A 26,809-nucleotide genomic window follows, 5' to 3' on the forward strand; every position below is an offset into this window, starting at 1 on the left:
AGGATCCAGATGCCTTCCTGCTTTCACTCCTTAAAACAGATGTGTTTTCCTGATGGCCTGCATAAGGGTTTTGTCTCTTCTTTTGTGGATGAATGGTGGTGGTGGTATTTGGAAGAATATTATTCATTCTTACTTAAGGCCCAGGTTTGCTGTCACTAAAGCTGCTGCTGGGGATCTGCTGGCTAACTGTTGTGGTGAAGAATAACCAGAGGTTTTTGTCTTGACCTACCTTGTCTGATTCCTTAAAATAGAACAATGCTCATATCCAGCTTATCACAGCTTTGCAGCTGTATGTGAATAACCCATTTTGTGACATGCTTTCAATCTTTTTTTTTTTCCTCTGTTCTTAATTTAACCTATAATACTGTTCTTTTTCTTTCAGAATGGACTGCTGAATTGAGAATTATTGCAGACCCAACAGTACAGCACTGCTCATTGCTTCATCTATCACTAGTTATTTAAATTGGACTTTTAATATCCTGCCAGCTGCTGTTCACACACACATGCTGCATTGTTGCCATTCTCAGAATTGCATCTTTGAAACCCAGGCCCTCAGTAACCTTCACTGAACAAAGAAGTGACCTCCTGCGTACATTCATAGAGGGATTTTTTGGACTGTCTGCCCTCTAGCTTTTTTGTTAGTGCTGTGTTTCTGAGACACTATGGAGCCCAGTATGGAGTACTGCTTAGCGCAGGTGCTGCAGAAGGATGTTGGGAAGAGACTTCAGGTTGGTCAGGAATTGATAGATTACTTCTCAGATAAACAGAAGTCAGCTGATCTGGAACATGATCAGACGATGCTGGATAAAATGGTCGATGGACTGGCCACCTCTTGGGTGAATTCCAGCAATTATAAGGTAAGACTTGTCAAATTACAATGAAGATTTTGGTTGTAATTGAATTCCAAGTGATGCTTGATCCAAGTGGAACTTGTGTACTTCTTAATATGCTGTTCTGTACTTAATATGCTGTTCTGCAAGCTGATCACTACACTGAGTCAACCATCCTGGTCCCATTTCTTGGGAGCTGATTGCTGATAAGATTAAGGATTCATGGCAGTTACACTTCAGCAAACCAGATTTATTTTGGGTGTTTGTACTCTGTGATATCCTGATTTCTTTGTATATCTTGTTTGTCTGTGGGATGCTTTGATCATCCCATTAATTGACAGTGTGGATGATTTCTTGCCAAATAAAAATGGCGAAAAGCAAGTATGTGTGTGTGTGTGTGCATATTTACATATATATATATCTGGTTTTTATATACATATATATACACACACATATATACAGCCTTTGCTTTTTTTTGCTTTTTCATACTGTCCTTAATTCTTGCTAAATGTTTTTTGGAGATAATTTAAGTACTACTGGATCTACTGCAGTTAGCTCAGGAAAGGTAATGAGCGTGTTCTCTTGAATTGAACAACCTTGCATCCACAGTAGTGGGTGAGCAGTGGGATTTAGAACTCAGCTGCCTTGTTATCCCTGTCATGCTGCTTCTGATCCCTTGTCTGCAGTTTCCTCACTGAGGAGGGGTTTGCAGCTGTGCTTTGGAAAAGTTGTGTCCTGGTCATTTCCCAGGCATGCTGACAAAGCTGGTAGGATATTTAGGCTGTTGTTACAGGAAAGAGGTTTTGGTATTTTCTGGTAAGTCCAGAAAAATCTGGGAGTAAAACCTCCTACAGACTTGATGGTGAAGCTCATTAACAAGAGTTATACTGGAGCTCTTGCACATAGAAGTGAGGGAAAGACTGACTGTGTGGGTTGTGAGTGCTTTGGAGCAGAACATCCTCAGATTCATTTAAACTTTTTAATAGAAATTTTGATTGAAAGGTAGCTGTGAGGATGATGCATCTTGGCCAACGTGTTCTGCGGGGCTGCATGTCTGCTTTTCTTGTTTGTCAACAAACTACTGTGTTCAAAGCTGTTTGGCATACAGAACCCAAAAACCCAAAGCCAGTGGATCCATTCTGGCTGAGCACACGAAGAAATCTGCTGTCATTAACCAAAGTTGTCTGTGCAATTTCCTGAGAGCTTTCATTCCCCTTTTTCTCGCTACCTGCCTTTCTTTCCATGTTTCTTGGTGGAAACTGCTCTTGCCAACACAAACAGAGTAAACTTGACATTGTGTAATGTGCCATTTGCTTAGACTTTATGAACTGATGTGAACTGCAGAACTGTGCAGTACTTTGCACTTTTGGCGTCACGCTTAGGTTGTGTTTTTTCTTTTGTCCGTTGAACTACAGCCCACCATGTCCATGGCAGTGTTCATTATCCAGGAGCAAACCAAGCAAACAGGAGTGGTACTTCTGTACTGGAGTGATTCCACTCATGTTCTATAGGTGGCATTTGGTTTCATTCAATAAGTTCTAGTAAGCATAACATGGACTTATCTCCAGTTTCTGGAAGCTGTTTTCTCAGTAAATGGATGTAATCGAGTATGTGAAGCTTTTAAGTGGGACAAGCAGTCTACCTGGAGTTAAGTGATACTTCTTTTAATATCCAGCTGATGTTTCATCTCAATATGCCAATCCCTTTTTTGTTTTAGTGCCTGTATTTATATTCCTGGTAACTTTCCTCCAGGCTGCTGTGAAATGTGACATCTCTGGCACAGTTCAGCTCAGTTTGCGCTAAAGGGAGCTTCAGCTGCTGCTGTGCCTTTACAGGGGGGCTCGAGTTGTCTTTGTCATTGGTTTGAGCTGTGTAAATCATGACCATCGCTGACAGTTTGAGACGTTGGTGTTTTTGTAGGCTGTTTTTATTTAACCTGACAGTATTTTGTGAAGCACTGAGACACGAGACAATACCATCTTCTCTTTCACTTGAGAATAACTGAAGGCTGCACTGAGGCATGTGCTGTGGGACTTGTGGTGATACTAGGGGCTTCGGTGGATTGTCTTACCTTCCCAGTCCTATAGCAATGGGAGGATGCTGAAATCAGCAGAAGTCATTGATAGACCACCTTACTTTGAGCTGCTTGCAGCAGCGTATACTCTTGTATACTCTTGTCAGGTAGGTACAGGATCTCCTGATGAATGCATTTGTGGCCAGTGTGACTTCCTCTGTGTCCAGACTGATGAACCAGTGACATTTTGTGGTGGGATGCAGAGGAATGCATCTAGGATCTTAAAGTGGTGTTTGTGCTTCTGGAAGTGGGCTGAGGGTATTTGGCAGTGAAAAATGGCAGGGGAGGGTAGTTTGAAGTGAAAATAGGTAAAGAACTTTATGAGATTTGTTGCTTTTTATTCTAATCAAGTAATCATCATTTTGGTGCTGCTGTACTCAGTGCACTTGCCAGGGGGAGGATCCTCTTACCCTTGCATGGGACAATCCCTTTGCTCCAGATCAGCTTGGTCTGAGTCATGCTCTGTACCCAGCAGGTTGACCTGTAAGAGACATGAGGAGCTGATTGGTAACAGAGCCCGGTCGGTGGCTGAAGATGTTTTCTCTCAGAGGTCTCCCAGGTGAACCCAGCGCATAGACACGTCTTTCAGGATGTGAGCTGTGCCCTGCTCTTGCTATGTGTGGGACTCCTGATTTGTTTCCTCTGCCTCCTGAAGGTTTTCGTTACTTACAGAGATAACAAAGTGAAACACGTGGTGAAGTATTGCAGGGAAATTTATTTCCCCTGACAGAACTCATAATCATGTTAGAGAAGGCAGCCTTCCTTTCTCATCTGTGTCTGCATATCAGATGTTACAAGAGCGTGCTTCGCCGAGCTGAGGGGAAGGAAAACTTACATAAATTAGCTGGCTTTTCTTAAACTCTGTATTGAGTAATGTTTTTGGCTTCTCTAATTGAGGGGTAGAACAGATGGTGCAGGCTTAGTTTAAAGTGGCATCCATTAGAGTTACTTAAGCTGATGAATGGTTGTTCACTGTAGGCATACGTTTGTTCTCTATACCATGTTTATTTTAGAAGAAATTCAGTGGAAAAAGTCCTGATTGAAGGAAGCAATTATCAAGCGTGGTTATGGACTAAGGTGGTAATTTGGTAGGTGGGCTTTGTTGGATACTTAATGCACAGAGAAAGGAGGCATCTGGGGAAGAAGAATAGAGTTAAAGGGTTTCCAAACAGCTGTTAGCTGGTGAGTTTGGGGATGCTGAGGGGTATGTGAACATCAGTGAGAGCTGCATTTATTTAATGGCTTCTCTCCAGAAAACCTCTTTACTGTGGAGAGGTAACTCCTAATAGGAAGGAAGATGAACTAGAATTATTCTGACATCCAACAGACGTGAGAAAATGGGCCACCAAGAGTGGTTTTGAGATCTGTACCTGAATGTATGCATTCATATTGCAGAAATGAACTCTGACTCCAACTCTTGTGTGGGGAGAAAAGCTATCTTAGCAAGGGCTAAAAAAATCAATGGGCTTCAACTGTATTTGCAGAATATGGCCCTGATTTTAAGATGCTGGTGTTGGCAAGCTGCTAATAGGTGGGTTATCCTGCCTGAAACCTAGGAAAGAGCAGAGGCTTGGCTCCAGGATATCCATTTTCCTGTAGGCATTGAAGTTATTTCCCTGCAGCTCCCAGGCCAGCTGAAGGGCTGTTTTTCCTCTGTGTATGTGCAGTATCTGTGGCTGCTTTTTTAACCCTCACTGCTCTGTGTGGCAGCTGTAGCAAATCAGCACTGAGAACTTTCCTATGGATTCATCTTCCCCTCTTCCCAGGTAGCAGTGGCTCTGGATTGTCCTCTAGCAGCTGGAATGGCAGGAACTGGACAGTGGGGTGGTAATGTTTTTCTGACTGATTTATGTAGTGTGTTTGTGCTCCTGTAAAGCAACAACAAATAAGCCTGTGATCCCAAGTGGTGCAGACAAGAGGATCTTTCAGTTACTCACCAGCATGTTATAAAATGGAATATAAATAGTGAGAAGCCACAGAAATCCTTGGGAGTGTGAAGAGCCCCCATGTTGAAATAAATAGGAGAGGAATTTGTTCTTGTAATGGCACAAATTTGGGTAGGGTCAGTCCAAAGGTCTGTGTCTCTTCCTGTCTCTTCTCTCTGGGGCTCACACTGGGTGGTCATTGAGTGCTCTCACTTGTAAATCCATCTGGCTTGTGGATCTGAGCCCCCTCTTGTGGTTTCTGCTGCAGTCCCTTTTCACTTTGGGTGTTAGTGCTGGGATGTGCACTGCAGCAGCTGTCATTCAGGCTGTGTGATGACCTGCCCTTAGCTTTGGGGTGCTGGGTTGTGAGGGCAGACAGAGCCAGCCCTCCCGGGGTCTCACCACCATCATGGTTACTAAATTGAGAGGACAAAGCTATTCCTTTAATGCTGGTGTAGTGTGTCAGCTGCAGTGCTGTGGTGCTTGTCACTGGGGCTTTTTCAGAGGTCTGGCATGATTTGCTGTCCCCTGGGAAGCCAGGGGGTATATTAGCTGGCTGCAGCCTGAGGGTCACAGCTGATGCCTGTGTGGAAAAGGCAGATTATTGGGGATTTAGTCCCTTGGTGATAAGGGTGCACTAATGCTATTGTGCTGGGCCTTATTGGGCCCTGTTGTGGAATGTGCTGTGCAGTGCTGGCTGTGTGCTGGGGGAGGAATCTGGGTTGGAACAGGTGCAGGGAAGGGCCAGTGCAGTGCTCAGGGGGCTGGAGAGCTCATGGCCTGAGGAGGCTGAGGGCTTGCTTAGCTTGTGGAGTGAAGGCTGAGAGGGAGTGTGATGGCTGTCTATAAATACACATCAGAGGGGTGGACGTGGGGTGGGGGCGAATGGTTGGAGCTAAAGGGCAAGGTCAGCACAAGAACAGATGGGTATGGATGGGCCAGAGTAAATTTAGGCTGGATGTGAGATGAGGGACTGGAAAACTCTTAAAGAGGAATGGGTGAGAGTAAGACATGTATTTGGTTTTAGGATTGTTCCTGTAATGCTTTGGAGTAGTTTATAAGTAGTGTATGTTTATAAAATACATCATAAAATAACAGGATTATCCATGACTACAGGGAAAGCCCACTGCAGTCCTTTGTCCCTCTGGTAGAACAGTATGTGAAACTGCTAACGCTTTGGAAAAAGCATGAATATTTTAAAATGTGTGCTGGCTTGGGTCCTTAGAAATCCCACAGAGATTTACAGAGAGTGTTCATGCTGTGCCTGAGTGCCCCTATGGAAATACCTTTATGGAGGAGCAGCCTGTTAGGTGTGTATGTGATCAGGCTCCCCGGTGTTCCATAGGCACTATGAGCCCTTGCTTTCCCTGCTGCTGGGACTGGTGCCTGGGGGCTGTAACCTGAACTGGAGGTTGGTTGCCAGGGTGGGATTTACTGGCATCCTGATTTTTGGCAAGCTGGGTGATGTGAGCAGGGCCTCTAAAATGGCTCAGTGGAATTATTCTGTCCTTTGATGCTGAAAGAAATACTTATCAAGGGTGTCCTCACCAACACCAGTTTTACCTGCCTCTTCATTTCTCAGCTGAAAGGACCTACTGGCAGTCTGTCTTCTTTGTGAGATGTTCCTCAAATTCTTTTAGAAAGCCATTCTTGTCTCCTGCTTTGAACTTCAGTATGAAGAATTGCCTCCTGGTAATCCCACTGGCAAGTGGGATCTATCTGCCTCTGTCTGATTTTAGTTCTTTACAAGCAAAGTTGTCTTTGTTAAGCCTCATTTCCTTATGTTTTTCTCTATGCAAGTTTGTTATCTGATGCTGTGATTGTCCTGAAGTTTGTTGAAATTTATTAAAGAATTTTCAAGTTATGGGGAGAGTGTAGAGCGTATGAATGATAAATGCATGGTACCATTACATTGATGTCTCTTCCTTAATAGTTTAACTGAAAAAGCATTGATGTGTAGTAATGCAAATGGATACATTTATTTCATCCTGGCACTTAGTAAAAAAAAAAAAAAAAAAAAAAAAAGCTCAGTGTCCATGGCTGTAAGTGCAGCTACATTGGTTCTTGGAGCAGCAGCCCATTGGACTCAGTGGTGTGTAGCAGGGATGCTTTCCCTTTCAGGTAAGTGATTCTGACTTCACCTTCCTTTGGCAGCAGCTTCCTTTGAGCCTGAAAAGTAAGATTTCCTGCAGGGCACGGGGACCAGCTTGTAGGATTGCAGGATAATTTGCCTCTGTTTGTATCCTGTGTGCTCTGGGACCAGACCCCGAAGCACAGGAGGGGAGGTGTGGATCACAGTGCAGACAAGCAGGCTCTATTTTCTCCAGGTGGATGCTGCCACCTACAAATTGTTCATTACTTACTTCCTAGATCAGATCTCATTTTTAACGAGACTGCTCTGTTGTTCCTCATTTGGTACTGCATTTGTTGCCAAATATGAAACCTTAAAACAAAGCAGCATTTGAGTATTCACGACCCAGAGCAGAGTCCCAGTTATCAGAGCATGGAAGAAAGCAAGATCATTTCTTGATAACAGCGTGGCTGGCAGCTTAGCTAGAGGAAGAAGTCTGTAGGATCAAGTCCTGAATTTTAAGTGTGAGAATTTTCTTGCCTAAGTGAAAGTAGTGCTTTTTCATCTCCAAAAATAGTTTCTTTGAGAGAACTTGGGGAGACAATGTGAAAAGAGGTGGTAGAACCCTGTCCTGTGCCCTTGTTGTAGTGCAGGGTAGGCATGGCATACAGGCTGTGGGCATCTCCTCTGGGAAGTGGGAGCAGTGCAGGGTTAACCTTGATGCTACCACTTTGCTTGGGCTGTGTTTGTGCCTGCCTGAGAGGCTGAGAATTGGCTAACAGCAAACGGAAAACCTCCAGTTGCTTCTATTCAGTGTGTTTTGTTGTTGCACCTTTGAGATGTCTCTGTAGTTACTGTAAATTGTACGTTAGAAATGAGCTCTTACTACTAATTATAGCAGCTCTTTGTTACAGTTGTATTCCACTGGAAGGTAGTGATTCTTGCCTTGTATTCTCATGGCTCCCTCTTTGACTAATAGCAGGTGGCAGTCGTGTTGGCTCTGATTGGAAGCCTTACTGCAAGTGGAGTAAGTTATAGTCTGTGCAGTGACACGTAGCAAATACCTGCTTTTAACAGTTAGGTCTTTGCTTATTCAGTGCTTACATTTAGGGATGTTACTTGTTTGGTATGATTTATAGCTAAATTTTAGAGGCTTTTCCTGATGTTTACCTACCACCAGGTTTTATGTAACCTAATTTTCAAGAATGCAATTCCTGTATTTCTGTTATAAATACAGATGATTCTGAGGCTTTCACATTGGAATAAAGCACACTGAAGTTTTGGAGAGAATCCTGTTTGCTCACAGTTGATGCAGTTGGTCCCATTGCACCTTACTGCTTATACCCCTGTTCTCTGGTACACAGCATATCTGGACACATTCCTGTGTCTGCTTAATTACAGTGCTGTGCACAGTAAGTCCTTGGGTGGGTGCTGCAGTGTACTTCTGGCTTATTGAAGAAGGCTCTGGAGAAGATATCTGTGTGGCTCATTTAGCTGAGAAATGCAAGGGAATGTAGCAGTGCTGTGCCCTGAGGAACGGAGGGTGCCATGGTGTGCTTCTTGGCGTGTGTGCCTGAGCTGCTTGGCCTCCAAAAGGAATTTCTCTTCTCTGGATGTTGTGTGGAAAGTTATAAGTATGCACAGGCTTTAGAAAGTACCTGCTCTTACAGTTTGCAGTGTTTGTTTTTCTTTTCTTTCGTCTGGATAGAGATTCTCTTCCAGGTGTGCATTGGTGGCCTTTCAGGTAGTGTACCATCCACCTCTTCTGCCTTATCTGTCCCTAAAAGTCTTCAGAAAGTGAATGCCTGTATAATGCTGTGAGCTGTGAATAAGATATCAGTGCTTTTGAAAGCCTCCACAAGCTCCAGCCCCCATCAGAACCTGAGCTTTCTCACTGGTCTTGAAGAGAACTGCTGCTTTCATGTTGTGCAGGTCCTGTTGTCTCCAGGTGATTTCGTCTGTCTACTGGAAGCTTCATGAAAATCAGAGAGGTGCTTTTCCCAAGCAGGAGGGCACACGTGAGGAAAAGTGCAGCGGTGCTTCTTTGAAAACCTCTGCTTAAAGGTGGGGGTAGTAGGAAATGCAGTGCAGGTGAATGGGGAAGCAAGAGCAGACATCTCAGAGATGAGAACATCAATGTGTGGGAATACTGGAGTAAGATGAAGGTGTGACATGAAGGCTCACCCCAGTCAACATACCAGAATAAGAACTTTTTCCCTCTGCAGAAGTAGCAGTGTAAGCGTGGCAGATCACTGTTTCCCACATACAAGATTAGTTTGTTTAGTGCAAGGCCTGTTACTCCCCAGCCTTGAGTTTGAAAGCCTCTTTCCCAGCGTGTCTCATGTGGGATGGTGGCTTCTTCTGTCCTGGCACTGGTGGTGGTCCACGTTGGCATAGCGCCAGTGGCTGGAATCCCTATTTGTTCCTCTTGTGCTAACTCTTGAGTTTGTTGTTACTGTTGCTTTTTAATGATTGTGGAAGTGGAGACTAATGTAGTCTCTGAGGACAAGCTGGCTGAAAGGAGAATGGGAAGAGAAATTTACGTCTGGAATGTTGGAAGAATTGGGTGACTTGGAGGCTGAAGAGCAGAGGGAGTGTGGAACCCTGGGAGAAAAGGGGCAAGGCTAAGAAGGAAGGCTGGAGGAACTAAGGCTGGGAAGTAAGCAGAGCTCAGCAGGGGAGCTGGCTTTTTGGGGGGCTAGCTGAAGCATGTGTGACTGATGGGCTCAGCACACCAGAGCTGAGGCAGAGCTGCTGTTAGGTGGTGCTTGCAGGGCTGGCCTGTAGCATCTCCTTGTGCCTTCACCCACATAGGCTATGTTCTGAGCTACCCGGCAGCTGTGTTCTTCCAGTGCTGTGAGTTGGGATGGACAAGTATGTGTTCTCCACACCACTGCCTTTTTGATCTAAATGTGTGTGAATTGTTGAGCATTAACGTCTGTTCTTTCTGAGGAAAACTTAGAAAAATGGTTCTTATAAAGAGCAATTTCTACAGTAATTTCTGTGACTTGGAAATTTCTTGGTATTGCTTTGTTCACTGTGGTGGGCAGAAATTCAGAGGATTTAAGAAATGTGTTCTTTTGGCAGCTGTAATACCTCTGAGCAGGCAGTTCAATGTGCCTGGGTGCAGAGTGCATCAGTTGGATGCGTCACTTCTGATCTTCTCCTAAAGGTCCTTGGTGAAAGAATTAAAGCGTTTCTGGGTAAGTGTGCCTTTTTAGCATGGGCTGGACTTCAGACAACAGAATGATGTAGTACAGAACTCCTTCTATCAAGAGCCTTCAATCTCCAGCACTTAAGAAATTTCTTACGACAGAATTGGAGTAGTTCACGGCCTGCAAGGGTTTGGCAGTGTATACATTCTGCTCCTGTCCCTGGCAGTGGGTACTGATGTTGGCACTAACACTGAGGATGTATTTCACTCCTGCAACTACCAAATTTTTTCCTTGATGCACATTATAAAACACCATTCCCCTTAGTTTACTATAAATACATTCATTAGCTTTTATTATAGCACAGCTTAATTTTGAGAGCTCTACCAGCCGCCTTAGATCATCAGTGAATAACTGATCATCGATCAAGTCAAAGCCACACAGTGTTTCTTGAGTGTGCATGCAGTGCTGCTGGAAAGATGCTTCATATTCAGCAGGCCTGCTTCTTTGAGAAGGAGGTGAATAGTAGGAAGCAGAGTGGTCTTATCCCAGATGTTTACCCTTCAGTGTGCTGCAGCTGAAGTACTGCTGGCTGATGGTATTTAACAGCTCGTTCAGGCATCTTTCATTTCAGGAGGAATTAGTGCATGGGAATTGGAGCAGAAGAGTGTGGTGTAGATGGAAGATCACTTGGAAATGCTTTTGTAGGTGGTGGCTCTGTTATGAGGTCAGAAGAAAGGTGTTTTAATGACTTCTGTCTGAAAAGAAGGCTGCTTGCCATGTCTACTGGTCATCTTGGGCATGCAGATCTCATGGGTTCCCCAAGCATTTGAGTGACTGTAAAGGAGGGGAATGAGATGAAGGGAAGGGAGTTTAAGTTAGAGAGTTAGGATTAGTTGCTGCAATGTGCCTTTGTATTTCCTTTTTAAAACCTGAGTGCAAATCTATCCCAAGGATTTTTCAGGAATGTGTTTTATGGTGATCTCAGGGTTGTTGGTCCTACATCAGCATAATTACTGGATGAGGGACGGAGGTGATCCTGCTACTGTCATCCTCATTTGGTGCTGCTGCAGCTCCAATACAGTGTTGTGCTCTGGCTGTGCTTTGAAGGAAGCGATGCCTACTGAGACGATGTGGGGAGTGATGTGTGAGGCCGTGTCTCAGATCTGGCTGTCACACAGGCTAAGTGGTGGTGGCGGCAGCTCTGAAGTCTCAGGGAAAGTCCTGTGGGGAATGTGAGGAGGGTGAACGAGCCAGGAGATTGTGCATACTGGGAAAAGGGGAGCTGCTGGTCTGAGAAATGGTGGATTTGTGGCAAAAGATGAGGGTTGATACCTACCTTCCCCATGGCATATATCCTCTGGGAGAACAGAGCAGGAGGACAGGTTGTCGTGTGCTTCTTTTTAATTGAGGAGGGAAGTAAGCACACAGGCAAGGAGAGCTGAGGGCAGGACTTTGGGATGGTGCTCACTGGGATGAGAAGTGGGCCAGCAAATGCTCTGGGGAGGGCAGGAAGATTGCTCCAGCCCGTTTATCTTCTGACTTACTGAAAAGCTATCAGCAGCTGTGAGTGGCATCTGTAAGCTAAGGGGAAAAGGAGGCATTGCTGGGGGCTGCTCTCTGGGGATTAGGCAGGCACTTAGGGTTGTGAGAGCAGCCTGTGATGATAGAGTGTATGTGGAAAACAGCTCTGCAGCCAGACTTGTCTGAGCAGCAACTGAAGATTCTCAAGAGCTGTCTTCTGTATTCAGGAAAGGTGTGGTAAGGCTGGGACAATGGGAAACTGCTGCTTCATTGACAGCCAGCTCCTGCTGCCTCTGAAGTCAGGAGAAACTCAAAGTGACCCCAGCAGCTGCTTAGCACAGCCCTTGTGCTGCCTGCTTGGAGATGGGACATCACTTTGCGTAAATAACACAGCTAACACATGAAATGCTTGAAATAACATCTGTGTCTTGAAGTAATATCTGTTAATAAGGATAATTTGTCTGAATTTTGTTTCTTATGGCTTTTTTTTTCTAGGAGATGCTTCCTTCCACACTAACCTTTAATAAGTAATTGGGGTTATCAAATCCTATTTGCTTCTTTGTTACAGAAGTCAGTGTGTGTGATGGAAGATTAAGGTTTTCCCACTCTCTTTTGAAGCTTGCAAGTCTGCGTTTCCTTATTATACTCCTGGTGGTTTTGAAGTAAAAACACATTGCTTTTCTTAATTGTTTTTTTTTTTTTTTATGGCCAATTAAATGTGGGCTTATCAGAAATCATCTTTTATGCCAATTACTATAGCACTGTGAATGTTTGTGAAAGATGATGTTTTCTGTATAAAGCTTATACAGAACAGAAGATGGGGAAAACGTGTGGCTGTTCTGTGTTCAGCTTTTTGGGGGGGAGGGAGGACACTGCCATGGGAATTGATACGGGGACAGTGTGAGCCTTCTTGGTGTGTGTGTGCAGGCTGCATGGAGTACTGCAGCTTTGACACCTGTGGTGCCTGTGGAGCTCAGATCCTTGTTTAGGGAGCTATAAAAGATAATTAGAAAGAAGTGAGACCACTGCTTGCTTGCATTTGCTCTGGAGTAATCCATAGCCTTATCAGAGAGGTATGAAGGTAATGTACGCTTCAGAAGTTTGGAAACTGCTGCATGTGGATCTTGGTGGGGTGGAGGATCCTCATGTCTGTTTTTCTGACGTATATGCAACGGTTGTATTGTTAACAAGAAATAAATCACTGTACAGAATTCTTAGTTCTCATCTTCTTCCTTTATTTGATTTGAAGATCCTAAATCAGGTTAAGTCCCGATGCTGTTCCAGAAGAAATGCTCTGTTCACAGAACATAATTGGTGTTGGAGCAGAGGGAGCTGGTTGGGATTCCACGAACTGTACTGTGTAGGCTGTCAGATTAACTGACCTAATGAGCCCCTTCTGCCTCTAAAAATCGGATTTTGGTGCAAATAATAGAGGAGTAAAGAGGTCATGGTCTTTGCTGGCTCTGTTCTTTAATATGGCTTGATGAGAGATAACACTGTTTCAAATGAGTTTTTGTTCCCATGTCCTTGCTGTTTCCTTTGCCCTTCCCAGATCAGTGGTGTGAGAAGGCTGTTCCCTTGCTTCCAAACAATGCTGTTTTGACATTCTGTATTCTGTTCTTGGTTATTTTGGAGAAAATTAAGAATCTCCTTTGACTTGAATAGAATCAGTATAGGTGTAACTAGCAGGGAAAAGAGTGGCTGACTTACTAGAATCGCTAACTGGATTGTCATTTGGAGTTATGCCTTTGATTGCAAAGGGCAATTGTGCTCTGCAGCAGATGTAAGAGCTGAGGGACTGTGTGGATTGCCCCAGGACCCACGGTATGCCCTCATCCTTGCAGGGTTGGAGGTGCACTGTATTCCTTGCAATCAAGGGCTGAGGCTTAGCAGGGTGGGAGGTGGGTGCTGCCCCCAGGTGAGGCTGAGCCACAGGATCACTGTGCTCACTGATGGGTTCCCTGTGTTTGCAGCTGACACAGGCTGTATTTGGATATTGTTTTTGTTTGTGTCTGGGTTTTTGAATCTCTGTTGTTCAGTGTTCATTTTAGCAACACTTGCATACCTGCAAGATCTTATTTTTCTTTTATCTGGTATCAAAAGATTAAAAAGAAGCTTGAAAAGGAGGATACTTTCTTCATTTGACTTGCACAGCTACTTTCCTCCTTAATGCAGTAAACTCTGGCTTTCTGCTGAAAGCAGGCTTGTGTCTGCGCTCAGGGAAGAGCCAAGGGGAGGTGAAGTGCTCCTTTTGCAGAGTATCTGTTGGTCTCCCAGTTTTGTTGATGCTCTTTTGTTAGTAAAGAACAGTATGTGGTCTGTGTGCACTAAAGGAAGGACATCTGAGACTCCTCTGTTCATCTTTGAGTAGTTTTCTAGACTTGGTGGGCCTCAGACTGCGATGATGGACCATGCCTTGTGTAGTGGTCTAAGGTGGTATGAACTGCGTCTGCCTGGAACCCTCAGGCTGAGTGATGTCTGAGAGCTCAGGCCTTCACCAGAGCTGTTCAGTACTTAAGCAAACAAAAACCCCTTGCCTGGTAAGAGGCAAGGCCTCTGCTTCTCCTTGCAAGATCTGATGTGGAAATATTTAATGCACGTTCATTTCCCTTACATATTCTGAAGGAAGTTGGAGATGCACTGTGTTTCTGACTGCCATAGTTAGTGATAGGCGAAACCTGGAAGTCTTTGATGCTAGATCAAAAGAAGGAAAATAAAATAGTTTTGGAAGGATGAGATTAATGTTTTTTTTTGTTTTGTTTTTTGTTTTTTTCAGTTCTGCTTTTCATCCAAAAGGATCTGGTAGTATTTTCAAACCAGCAAAATGGCTGAACCCATCACTTGAGCATGCAGCTTTTCACTTGACTTAATGATAGACTTGGCACAAACGTACTTTCTTCTGTCAAGGAAATTGGATTGCTTTAAATATTGATGGGGTGGTCTTTAATCACCAGGCACTGATGGGGAGGCTGCATGTCGTCCCGAGCTCACAAATGAAGTAGCAGGACAGTCCTACAGAAAAATTTGGAAATGGGCCAATGAACTTCTGCTCTCTCTGGCCCCAACTGCTTGCTGGGAAATCAGTGAGGCACAGGCCGGGCAGCTTGTGTGTCATCCCAGAGCCCAGGAAGATGTGACTTCCAAAGCCAGCAGCATCCTTGTCCTGCAGCCCTGCTGAGGGTGTGTATTCTGCTCGTGCTCCTGAGCTAGGCAGGAGGTAACAGGCTGCTTTCTCTGACTTTATTCTGTAAGATTTCTCCTCCCCAGTCTTTTTCTGAGCTACAAAACTCAGGTTTTGTTGGTTTGACTGGAAGGCGGTGCAGGATTACTTGCCCTGAAGATGTAGAAGCACTTGCAAATAACATACAGGTTCTTTCTTAGTGTTGCTTACTTTGTGTGGAGATACTTCTTCCCTTTTTTGCTTTGTCAGATGCGTTAAGCTGTGTAGTTCCTGGAGCCTGTCACTGCTGCTCTGCTCACCGTTGAACCCAGAGCTTTCCCTTCCAGGTTATTATGGAGCCTCGCTGGCCTGCTGTGATGAGAATAAGTTCCTGGAGCACAGCAGTGGTGGGAGAGCCCTCCTCCATCTGCATCAAGGAGGCTGTTGGGCTGAGTGATGCTGCAGCAGGGAAGAAACCTCTGGTCATTTCTTACACTCTTTTTTTTTATGCATAGTTTCTCTGAAGTTTTAAGTCTAGACCCAAAAGAATGAAGACCTCTCCATAGGTTTGTGTGGTAAAGACTCTTAGCAGTGTGGAGAAGTCTGGGTGGATCACTTGTCCCTTGAGATACAAAAACATGACTGAAATACTGCAGACTGGGTTTTGTGTGCATCTCTAAAGATTCCAGTTACGGATTAGAGACATCTGTCTGAGTTGCTGGATTGTGATGAACTGAGTGGGAAGTGAATTTCTCCCGGAGTAAATGCTTGCTGGGAAGGCAGTACCCTTGCAGGGATTAGCTCTGAGGGGAAAAGGTATTTTCTCTTGCTTAGGTGCACAGGTGTTGGAGCTAGTACCACGTGCAGCTGCTTCTCATTCCAAGTTAATGATGCTTTGTTCCCCAAGGTCTTGAGGAGCATGCTTAAAGAAGGGAGAAGTGCATTGGCAGGATTCAAGCACCCGGGCTGCTCTGTTGGCCTTGTTCCTAAAACCACCCGTGTGAATTTGCTCAGGAGCCGCAGGAAGGGCTTGGCTGCTGCTGAGCTGGTGGCTGTGGCAGCGGTTCCTGGTGGGTGCTGCCTCTGGCACCTTGGGGCTCTTAGGGAACGAGTGGAGGGTGAAGCCTTGCTGTTCCCCACTCGTGCCCTCAACATCTTGCAAACTTAGAATATGGCATAATGAAACTTAGATTGCAACTCTGTTAGTTGGTGAGGACTGCTGACAGCCAGACCTGAAATGAGCTGTGTGGATTTCATTTCAGGTGTATGAATGAGAGGAGAGTGATGGTGAAGAGCACTCAATACTGAGGAGCCTCCTGTTCACCCTTTGCTTGCAGCCAACCTTATTCTCTGCTGCTGGGCAAAAGCTTTACTGCACTTCAGTTGTGAGGCTGTAAAACAGAGGTGGTGATGATGTATTCCAGGTTTGCAGACTATGGGCCTGCACTGCAGCTGAGCTGTGCCAAGTAGACAAAAGAGCCAGCCAGCCAGCTTGTTTGTAGGGTCATTAATGATGAATGGAGGGTTTGGTGCCTACCTGTAGAAGAACAACAAACTCTTGAGACCTTTTTAAAATCCGTTCTTCATTTGATTTGACACGATTTAGTACAGTGGAATTGGAATGTCCCTAATGAACAAAAACGCTGCAAGCCTAAACTGACTTTTATATTGATTTGGGCAGCCTGGAGACTTCCTAAATGTTTTAAGCTCACTGATAGTGTTGCAGAAAAGAGTTCAGTTAACTGGGAGAGGTTTGGTTTGTGTTAGTCTGGCTTCAGGAGCAGGTCTTGCTGTGGCAAAGCAGCACAACTGGGTTGTATTGCAAAGGAAGTCAGTCTAGAGCATGCTGAATATGTTAATGTAGATTTTTTTTATACAGTATCCAGCATGTGTGGTCTGTGAAGTTAGATGCATGGGTGTTCAGAATAGCCAGAAGTGTATTATGACCTATTGTTTGCTGTTGAATAATGAATGTCACAAGTATGCGGAGCTTTATTGGGTCTCTGAGCAGCTCTGTGATGGAATCCAAATGCCTCCTCGTGTCTTGCAGCAAGAAAAAAGTGTTTCTCAGAAGAGCTTCCCTGGGCTGTCTTGCCAAGACATGTCACAGCACGCATGCTTCTCAGAGCTGGGCCCACAATAGTTCTGTGATGAAGAAAAGTCTGTTCTTTCTGTTTAAGTTGCAGTCACCGGTGTGGAGTTGGTGAAGGAGTCCTGCGGGGAAGGGAAGGAAGAAAGGATGTAGTGTGAGTTTCAGACATGGGGAAAGGCAGCGTAAGGCTCACCTCAGCCTTAATGTCTTCTGTCAGACAGTTGCTCAACCTGTGCTTAAGGTACATGATGTCATGATTTCCAAGCCTTCTGAATTACTTGGTTTCAGTGTCCTCCTCTTTTTGCTAATTTCCTTTCCAGCTAATCTAAGAGGATTTATCTTTATCCTTCTTTTAGAGGGAAAAGTTGATTGCCACCCTTCTTGAAGTCCGTGCTAGCAAAACCTCTTCAGTGTGCTTGTCAGCTGAAGCTGGCAGTTTGTACTTTGTTGTGCAGTGCTTTGTCTGTGCTGAGACATCTCTAACTGCTGGATTTGGTGAGGTTCTGGGATCAAGGCACTTCTCGTACTAGAAAGCTGCTGAATAACCAAAGGGTACAAAGGACCTCTCCTGCCTGCAGGTAGAGCTGCACAAAGGCAGGGTCCTTGCTGATGCCTTTCTTTAATGGTTTGCATGCCCTTGAAGATGTGACATCACTGTTCAAAAAAGGTCCTCTAGAGAAGTCTTTGTTTTACGCTTGCTGCTCTGGTTTCCACGCTCTCCAGGTTTCCGCTCTAGCTCTATAGCAGTGTTATTAACAAAGGGGACGTGGGGGGAGATGTGGGATGGAGCTCTAACAGAATCACCGTGGGCAGAGATGCTTCTAATCTCTGGAAAGGCCACAGCATGTGGCAGGGAAAAGAGCAGGCTGGCAGATGGGGTGAGCACAGCTCCAGTCATATTGAGGAGACAACATGGTGAAGCTTTCGTGCTGTGGCAGACAAATGGGACACAATGTTGATTTGTCACCCTGAGTGTAGGAACTTGTGCTACAACTGAATGTGATGATGTGAATTAAAGGCATTTTTGTGAAAGATGAGGCAATTGATACACGTGCACTGAGATCATAACCCTCAGAGACAGAAGGGCCCAAGGCAGTCTGAGTGAAATTCTTGGCTGTACAGCCTGGAAAGCTATATTGATAGAGGCCAGAAGAACATAGCAAATGCTTGAAAGGAGCAATTGGTGGCTTTTAAGTCTGCTCCACAAGGTTCTGAGCAACTCCTGTGAGCAGAAAGCTCTCTTGGTTTGGGCTCTCCTGATTAAACTTCGTGGAAAAGGAGAGCTGCAGTGTGATCAGTGGGTCACATGCTGGGCTGGCTCTTTGTGTAGTGCTCGGTGTCACAGCTCCAGGAGCACAGGCAGCAGAGGCTCAAAGTTTAGAATCCCCCAGCCAGTGGGTTATGTTGTACCAGGCTATTTCTACCAGTTGCTATGTGGACTGGTACATGGGTTCCTGGCCCAGGAGGTCCATTAAGATCTTCCCTGATGTTGCTGCTTGCCTCCTGCCAGGCATAATGCAGTGTGGCTATTGCTGGGGCTGCTTGGAGCTGCGTCTCCTGTGGAAGGACTGGAGGGTCACTGAAGGATTGGAGCTGAGCCCTGGCTGTGCTGCATGCAAGTCTGCTGGCAGCCTCCTGGTTCCTGTCCAGGAAGCAAAACAGCATCCCTCCACATCCTCACAGAGGCATTGTCAACTGAAAGAGCGTTATTGGCCTGCATGTTATTTTGCCTGCATGCTGCCTCACGCAGGCAAAAGGAACAATACAATTAGTGCTGGTGTTGATTGGCATTACAGCCTTTCTCAAACCCTTTTAAGAAGGGATTTCAGCTTAAGGTGGAGCAGGGAGTGAGACTGCTTTGCCATGATGTTGTTCCTTGTTCTCTCTGGTACAAATGACGCCAGAGGTGCTGGTGCTGCCATATCCTGACTTCTAGGCCAAATTATTTAGTGAACCAGAGGGATTTTGTGGTAAAACAATGCAACTGAATTAATCTGTCTTACAAAGTAAAAAGCTTTCACTCTCTTGGGTTATTTAATGAGTCACTTCATCCAAGAAACCAGCAAGGCACATGTGAGGTCAGCACATAATTGGGCGACTCTTCAAAGAGCATACAGGCTGCTCTGCGGACTCGGGCAGCTTAGGATCCAAAAATGGGTTTCTGCAACTGTTTTTCTCCCTCTTAGTAACATTTAGGTAGTCTTAAAGGTCTGAATGAAGTCATCTGCGGGTAAGAAATGTGCAATGACTGCAGATTGTTGTGCCCTTCTGTTTCTGGGGAGAATTATGTGGGTGCAGGCAACTGCACCTCATGTTCTGGGTTTGTGCCAGTGTGATGGGTCAGAATCAGGCCTGCAGTATGCCCCAGCTTGGAGTCACAGAATAGATGATCATCTAGTTCAACCCCCTGCTAAAGCAAGTTTGCTGGAGTAGGTAACTCCTTACCATTTGGTTGACAAAAAGTCAAAATGTGCCAGAAGAATGCAAGGCCTGTGTCTCTTGCAGCTATTTTCTTTAAAGAAAGAGTTAATGAAGAATCTGTGCTTTGCCTCCATGGTGCTTTGTGTTTGTGGCATCTTCTTTGATGTATGAATTTGAAGACGAGGAACAGAATGTATATATATGTTCTCAAAACATTTTAAGTCCTTTGAAGGAGAGAGGAGAAATCTCTTTAAATGGTGATGTGAGTGTACAGAGTAGCTCTGCATGTTTTTTTTTTTTTTTTTCTCCCTGCATGTATAGATCTTAGGCTGAACTTTATAACTGGACTGCATGCTGGCACAGCCCCAGCGCTGCAGGCAGATGTATATGGAATAGCCAAACAACACTTCTTCCAACATACAGATGAGACTGCTAGATCTCACCATGACAAGTTTATGGTAGTAATAATGCTCTGTAATTCCAGATGAGGATATGAAAGCTCTTGGAAAACATCAGTTTATATTTCTCCCGTCCTGCCAGGTTGCTCTTAGCCCTGCGTTACTGGAGGAAATAGATGAAGGGCACAGAGACACAACTGTAGTCAGGTTCCCTCCGTAATCAGTTGATGTCATTCCTTTTGTGTAAGACGTAGCAACTGAGTGAGGTGCATGGCTTTTCTTACAGAGCCTCTACTGAAGAAAAAGCCGCTGCTGGATCTCTAAATAAGCAGCAGGAGCAGTGTTATCAGGGAAACGTTTTGTGTGTGTTGGCTCTATCTTTGAGCATCGCCTTATCTGAACTCCTGTTTCTCTAAGTGCTGTTTCCTAGCCTGACATAGTTGCTATCTGTGAAACTCAACCTCCTATTCTCAGTGCTGCATACTGCAAGGAGCTGGCAGGCAGCAGCCTCCTTCCTGAGCCAGGCTGCTTTGACACAGACTGATAGAGAGGAGCAGTAATTGGAGCCTATCGTTGTGCACGGCTTTGAACTTTTTACTTTTATCAGATGTTGTCAAGTTAAACAAAACCTCCTAGGTAAATAAACTAAAAGTGCTGTGCCTTTTCATTACTGTGAGGAATGTACCAGTGCCTGCTGTGGCTGGTGTGAACTTGAGACACACACACACCCCTGCTCTTGCTGCTCGGTCCGTCTCTTAGGTCATTGGTACCTACAGAAAACTAGAAATCTACGGTTGTTATGGATTGGGTCACGTAGCTGGAGCCTTGGAGGACTACAAAGAGTTGTCTCTTATCTGCTTCTGTGCCTACAGAAGGATTAAAACACATCTGTTTCACAGCCTGCCAGCAAAGCCTTGGTGTTGGTGACAGAGGAGCTCATTAAATCCATTCGTAAATGGACAGGGCTGCTTCTAACTAGAATACATAAAACTGTTTCAAGTGTTAATGAATGTTTAAAATCACTGGCAGTTGAAGGCCTAGATATTAAGGCTCGAACAAAACAAAATGCTTAGTATAATTTTGAACAACCTGATCTAAATTTGAGCAGTGGGATGGGAGCATGTTGAACTGGTTGGCCCCTGGAGACCTCCACAATCTGATTTTATTGTTCAGCTCTGCTCTGGCTCCAAGGCTGGAAGAGCTGCTGTCTCTTTGGAATTGTGTTGATTCCTTTGCAGGCTTCGGTGCTTTCCCAGAGTGCCAGCATTGTGCACAGGCTGAGCTGAGTGGGTTCTTGTATAGTGCTTGCAGCTTTTGTTCCTCTGAGGTATTTCTTCTTAAGAGTTCCATTTGAAATAATTAATCCAAGTGCTAATGGTTCAGTTAAACATTGAATTAATTCCCTTCTTATATTAATCCACAAGAACTGAGGGACACTTGCTTGTGCATCTCCAGCCTAAGAGTGCTTTTTTCAGTGTGTCATAGACCTTGGAGCACTGACAGGAAGTGTTTGCCTCACATGTTTACGTGCATTTCTGGAAGTAAGTGTATGTGGCTTATCCCTAAAATTTTCCAACTGATTTTCCTCTTGTGCTATCAGCTGTTTTATCTGGGCATGTTTGTTTCCCTTAGGAAAATGCTGGTTCCTTCAAACAGTGTGGTAGGAAGCATTCCCTTCTCTTCTCTTGCGGCACTTCTGTTTCATTTTGTTCTATAGGAATTCAGTGACTTCTGTGAAACGTCTCACTGGTTTAGCAGCTCTGGAGATTGGAATGCTTCAGCTGCAGGAAGGTGTGTGTCTTCACCAGCATCAGCCCATCCACGTGCCTCAGCTGGACCCTGACCCAGATATTGCCAGGCTGTTGGCGTGGGGGAGAGTGCTGTAGTGGTAGGCTTCCAACTGGGCTGCAGTAAGGCAGTCTGACTCTCTTCTGTTGAATAGCTGCCCTGTGGTGATGGTCGTCACCCACTTCAGACTTGGAATATCAGGTGTATAGGATGGTGTGGAATATTACCTGTATGTAACTGGATTTTCTAGGTAGCTTGTTAGAGAAGCTGTAAGTACATAACTGAATTGCAGTGTGTGTAGGTTTGGGTGCATGTTCTGCTCCAGAGCTGTTCTGCAGGCATCTGCTGCTTTGGGGCCCTGGTGAGAAGTCTGCCCCTGCCTATGGGCAGCTGGCTCAGCCCCCAACATCAACATCAAGCAGGTAGCCTGCTTGAGAAACCTCTTCTGGGTTTCTGACTGCATGCTGTGTGCCAGAGTGGCCCATAGTTGTGCCCTAATGTAGATGCAGTGTGCTCTGCTATTCTCTCATATAACTGAGTATCTGTTGGAAGTGACGGAAGGGCTGTCTGTTTGCAGTCTGAGGGAGGAAAACAGATGTTCTATTCTCGTGTGGGAGCTCAGTGGAGCAGTGCTTCAGCTGTTGCTCCAGATCTCACCAGTGACAGCCAGAAAGGCAAAGGGACAGATTTCAGAGGTCAGTGGGAGTTGAAGAGAGGGAAAGTATTCAGGAAGCAGAAGAATGCTGATTTCCTATGTGTTTGTGGCTGCGCTGTCTGGATCTGGAGCATGTAGAAAGCAGTGTCATCAGTTAACATTACTTTCTGAATGAGTGGGGATACTTTTTTTTAATTTTGATTGCTGTTTCCTAGACCAGATATTTCAAATTCTTGAAAGATATCTTCTTGCCAGATGTTAAAATAGTAACGACTGTGCCTGAGCTGATGGAGAACTGTACTAAGAGCTGGAACAGACCTGCATGGGTTGCAGACCGGTTGGAGCTCTGCTGGTTGAATGCTGAGCCAGGAGCCTGCTTGCTCCCACCTTTTCCTCCAGCTCCACTGTCCAGTAGAATACTTAGTGCTATTTCATTTGGCAGTTGGAATGCTATGATGCTAGCAGCATTCTCCAGCAGCCTTTAGCAACAAAAAGTGAAGAAAGGACTCTGGCAGAAACCAAGGGGGAATTCCAGACAGGAATTTTGTGATAATCAAAGGTGGAATTTAGCAGAATTTAGGTCATTGTCCTTGTGTGATTATGGGCTTCCTTTGTGATCAACTGATGGATGTTTCAGCTCATCTCTGGGAAGACCTCACACTTGCTGGCAGTGACCCTGCCATGCAGCCTGGCAGAAAGATTTCAGGGTGCTAAAGAAGCAGCTTCACAGGAGTAAGGCTCCTGCTGAAATGATGCCTTCCTGTGTGGATGACGTGCTCCCTCTTGCTTGCTGTGGCTCCTTTCTGTACCTTACATCCGTCTCTTGGGTTATTGTCTATGCAGTTTTTCATTTTGCAGCTAGCGAAGTACCTTGAGTGCTTCTTTTCTCAATTGGAATTGGCTGCTGTGGGATGATTAGGCTGTTACAGGTTATGGCAGTGTCTGGAGACAGGTTTGTGTAGATCCTGCTCAGGCATTCTGCTTGCAAGGCTGGGAATTGCTGGGGAAGGTTCAGTTCTTAGGGTCTTTCCAGAGCTTTGCAAAAGTAATGGCTGCTGAAAATGCTATTGCACACTTATAAGTGTTTTTCCCAAACAAGGCAAGAAAAACCTTTAGTGGTGTGATCTAGCAATGGGCATTAACACCTGGTGCATGGCCTCTGTCCTGTTCATTCTGGTCTATGGGTGCCTCACAGCAGCACCTGCTCAGCCCCCCAGCAGACCCCTGGCTGCTCCTGTGCTGGGCTGCCTTGTTCTTCCAGGTGCTAGCTAACCCCTCACAAGCACTTTCCTTCCAGCTACAGTGTGCTCAGCATTTTTTGTTCTGTAGTGTTGCAGGTGGAGTTGGGGTCAGCACTTCTGTGCTAGGAGCTTTGAGCTGCTCCAGCTGATGTGGTTCTGTGTGATGCTTCGTGCTGCCTTCAGCACCTGAGAGGTGCCTTGTCTGCAGAGCTGCAGCTCATGCTCCATCTGACACATGCGTGATCTCAGTGCTTGCAGGGCCAGCTGCATTTTCCTGGCTGAGGACCTGGCCGTGTAATGCTCAGCTGGCAGCAGTTGTGCATGGTGCTGTGGCAGTGTTTGTGAGCAGGACACCTAACTACTGAGTTGGGAGGAGCCAGAAGCACACCGGTCGGTAGCACAGGTTGTTTTTCTCGCTGATTTCCTACAGCGCTGACTTCGTGCTCTGTGGTGTCGTTAAATTTTGCTGTGAGATCCTCACAGCCGGCTGCTGCGTGACCTCCTTACAGCCCCCACGCTGACATCACCTGCAGCGGTGGGGGCGGGGCGAAGCGCAGGACAAAGGGCCGCAGCCCGTGAGGGAACGTGGCGGCCGCTGTGCACGCGCACAGCAGGTCGGTCCGCGCGCAGCCGTGTGAGAAACGCGCCGGGCTCACGCGCCGGTGCGAGGTTCCAAAAATTGCGCCGCGCGCGCACGCGGGCGCTCCGTGTGTTGCTCAGGCGTTAGCAGTGCCGCTCTCACCACGCGTTCATCGAGCGGCCACGCAACCCCAAGATAAGGACGGTTACCGAGGGCTGTCGCGCGCCCGCCCTAAGCGCGAGCCGACCGCGCCGCGGGTCAGGGTGAGGGGACGCGCGCTCCCGGCGCTGCTTGCACACCCCATCGGCTCGGGGGCGCGGTCCGCGGGACGTATTCCCGCTGGGCCCCGCTATTCCCCCCTCGCGGCCTCGGTTGAAGGCGTTCTGTGGGCCGGAGGGGCGCTACCCAGCGTGCTCCGCGCCGTCCGCCGGCGATTTGCATAGGGGGCCGGGCCGCGCGGCGGGAGTGTGGCGGAGAGCGCCCTCTGCCGGCAGCACCCGGCCTCGCCTGGGCGAAGTCGCACTGCCTGAACCGCCCTCCTCAGATCCTGGTTACCCCCTCAAAGCCGCGTTTAATTTCTGCAGGCGAATGGTGAGACGGATGTCAGTGCACGCCATTTCCTGATTACAGGTGTAATAACAATTAATTAAGGTGTTTGTTCCCACGTGCTACAGTCTCTACGCATACAGCACACGCGCACCCTGTGTACAACAGTGTGGGTTCTGCACCACAGCTCTGTGCTCCTGGAAGCCCTGTGAAGCGAGCCCATAGGGTTTGCTTCCTGCCCGGCCCTCAACCTCATGCTGACACCTGTCCTCTGTTTCCAGGTGGTGCTGCTGGGGATCGACATCATCTCCGCACTGGTGTCCCGCCTGCAGGACCGCTTCAAGGCTCAGATCGGCACAGGTAAGGGCTGGGAGTAATGCTGCCTTTCCCCTCCTGTGGCACAGCTCTGATGTCTCACCCTCCTCTGAGAGGCAGAGGGGCTGTGCGGCTGTGGTGGTTTCCTTCTGAGGGATTTGGATGTTGCTGTTCTCCTTTTGCAGTGCTGCCCAGCTTGCTGGATAGGCTGGGGGATTCCAAGGACTCTGTGCGGGAGCAGGATCAGACCTTGCTGCTGAAAATCATGGAACAGGCTGCTAATCCTCAGGTATGCTTCACAGCCCTTTGTGGTGTGTGAGAGAGGAGCTGCTCGAAGCGGAGCTGTTTGAGTATTTCTGTTGTTGGTGTCCTGGTACTCTGCGTAGATGTTAACTTTTCCTTACTTTCTCTTCTATCAGAGTATTCTCCTATGGCAGTCTCTAATGCCCTCGTCTTCCTATGCCTCTGTGATGAATGATTCATGTTATGTGAGAATGCTATTGGATGGCTGGGTGGTCAGGGTCTGCATGGGAGTGTGTGAATGCTGCTTGGATTTATCAAGGAGCAGTCAGTGTAATTGTTCTGGGTGCTGGAAGGCACTTGCTTTGTATAGTGCTGTTATTTTAGTTAGTGGCAAGTTAGTATGAATTCAGCAAAGAACTAGTCATACTTAAAAATGTTTTACTGCTTGTTGTCTTATTCAGCTTGAATGGACGTAAAGTTTGTCATGCAAAAATGTTACAGTGTATGAAAGAATGAATCTCTCTTCCCTGGCCTCCTGTTTTGTCTCACTTTGTTTTCTTTCTCCCACAGTACGTGTGGGATAGGATGTTAGGAGGATTCAAACACAAGAATTTCCGGACAAGAGAAGGGATCTGTCTCTGCCTTATTGCAACACTCAATGCGTAAGTCAGAACCTCCTGCAACTCTTAAGTTATGCTTGCAGACTTGCTCTGTGGTTCACACCGATCCCCTTTTTGTTCTTTATTCCCAGATCTGGAGCTCAGAGTTTAACACTGAGCAAGATAGTGCCGCATATATGTAACTTACTTGGAGATCCGAACAGCCAGGTAAGCTTTTGCTGTGAGTTGCTTCTGAAAGTAGTGTTGAGTGCCATTGTTGGTAGGTGGGGCTCTGTATATCCAGCTGATAAATTAGCTGAAAAATGTGCTGCTGTTGGTGAATGATGTTTATGAAAAGCTCTTGGTTGATTTTGTGTGGGTCAGAGTTGTAATATGCCTACAGTAGAATCAGAAATTCAATGGAACAGCATCAATCTGCAGATGATATGGAACAGAACAGGAAATCTGTCTAGGAAGAGAATTACTCCTGTACCTTACAGCTGAGTGCATGGGAAGCTGCAGGCATCCCTTCAGGCTCAGTGAAGCATCTGTGTACCTTCAGATAAGAACCAGTTTGGGCAGGGAGGGCAAATGGGACCAGACTGACAGCCTGGCCACGTGCACTGCCAGCGCTTGTATGGGGAGATTGTGAACAAGGGGCAGAGAGAAGATAAGTTGTATAGGAAACTTACATCAGCAGTAAGTAAGCAGTACTTACATCAGCAGTACTGTAAGAAGTATCTGGTTGCTTCTATGTGCTTTCTATCCTGCTTTGGAAGATGCAATTGCCTGTATCTTGTCTGCTAGCTTTGTTACAATTTTAACATCCTAAATTGGGGTTGTCCCAGTTCTGTTACATAGGAGAGAGCTCTCTTGCCAAAGAGAGCTTGTAACCTAATCTGAAAGTGGAAATGTGCGACGCTAGTGAGAGAAGGGGATAAGGAAGCAGAGTTCAGATTAATGTGAGGTAGTGCAGGCACCTGCAGGTTCTGAGTATTTCAGATCTCCATCCAACATGGGTGGTGGTGTTCATGATCCAGGTTTAGAGTGGGAATGTAGCTGGAGGGAAGCGTGAGGTGACAACTGGGGAATGGGTTTGTAGTGGCTCTGGAGCCTCCCCTTGCTAAAGGGGAGGGCTGAGTGAGAAGCAGCTTCTCCCATTTTTGCCAAAACAGGATAAGCTGGTTCCTCCGTG

The 26,809-nt window shown here is 46.1% G+C and overlaps 1 protein-coding gene across 8 annotated transcripts in view; it reads left to right on the plus strand.

The window, feature by feature from the left end:
- Nucleotides 1-662: 662 nt before the first annotated feature.
- CLASP1 (cytoplasmic linker associated protein 1) overlaps nucleotides 663-26,809 on the plus strand; it is a gene marked incomplete at both ends in the record, with an annotated part of 141,220 nt that continues 115,073 nt past the window's right edge. For all 8 annotated transcript variants that reach the window (XM_079539320.1, XM_079539322.1, XM_079539323.1 and 5 more), the window contains 5 exons: nucleotides 663-857; nucleotides 24,739-24,817; nucleotides 24,958-25,061; nucleotides 25,586-25,677; nucleotides 25,767-25,842. In XM_079539320.1, coding sequence (XP_079395446.1) covers nucleotides 663-857; nucleotides 24,739-24,817; nucleotides 24,958-25,061; nucleotides 25,586-25,677; nucleotides 25,767-25,842 — 546 coding nt within the window. The remainder of the gene's footprint in view (nucleotides 858-24,738; nucleotides 24,818-24,957; nucleotides 25,062-25,585; nucleotides 25,678-25,766; nucleotides 25,843-26,809) is intronic.

This window comes from Tetrao urogallus, assembly GCF_951394365.1.
Source record: "Tetrao urogallus genome assembly, chromosome: 8".
NCBI lineage: Eukaryota > Metazoa > Chordata > Aves > Galliformes > Phasianidae > Tetrao > Tetrao urogallus.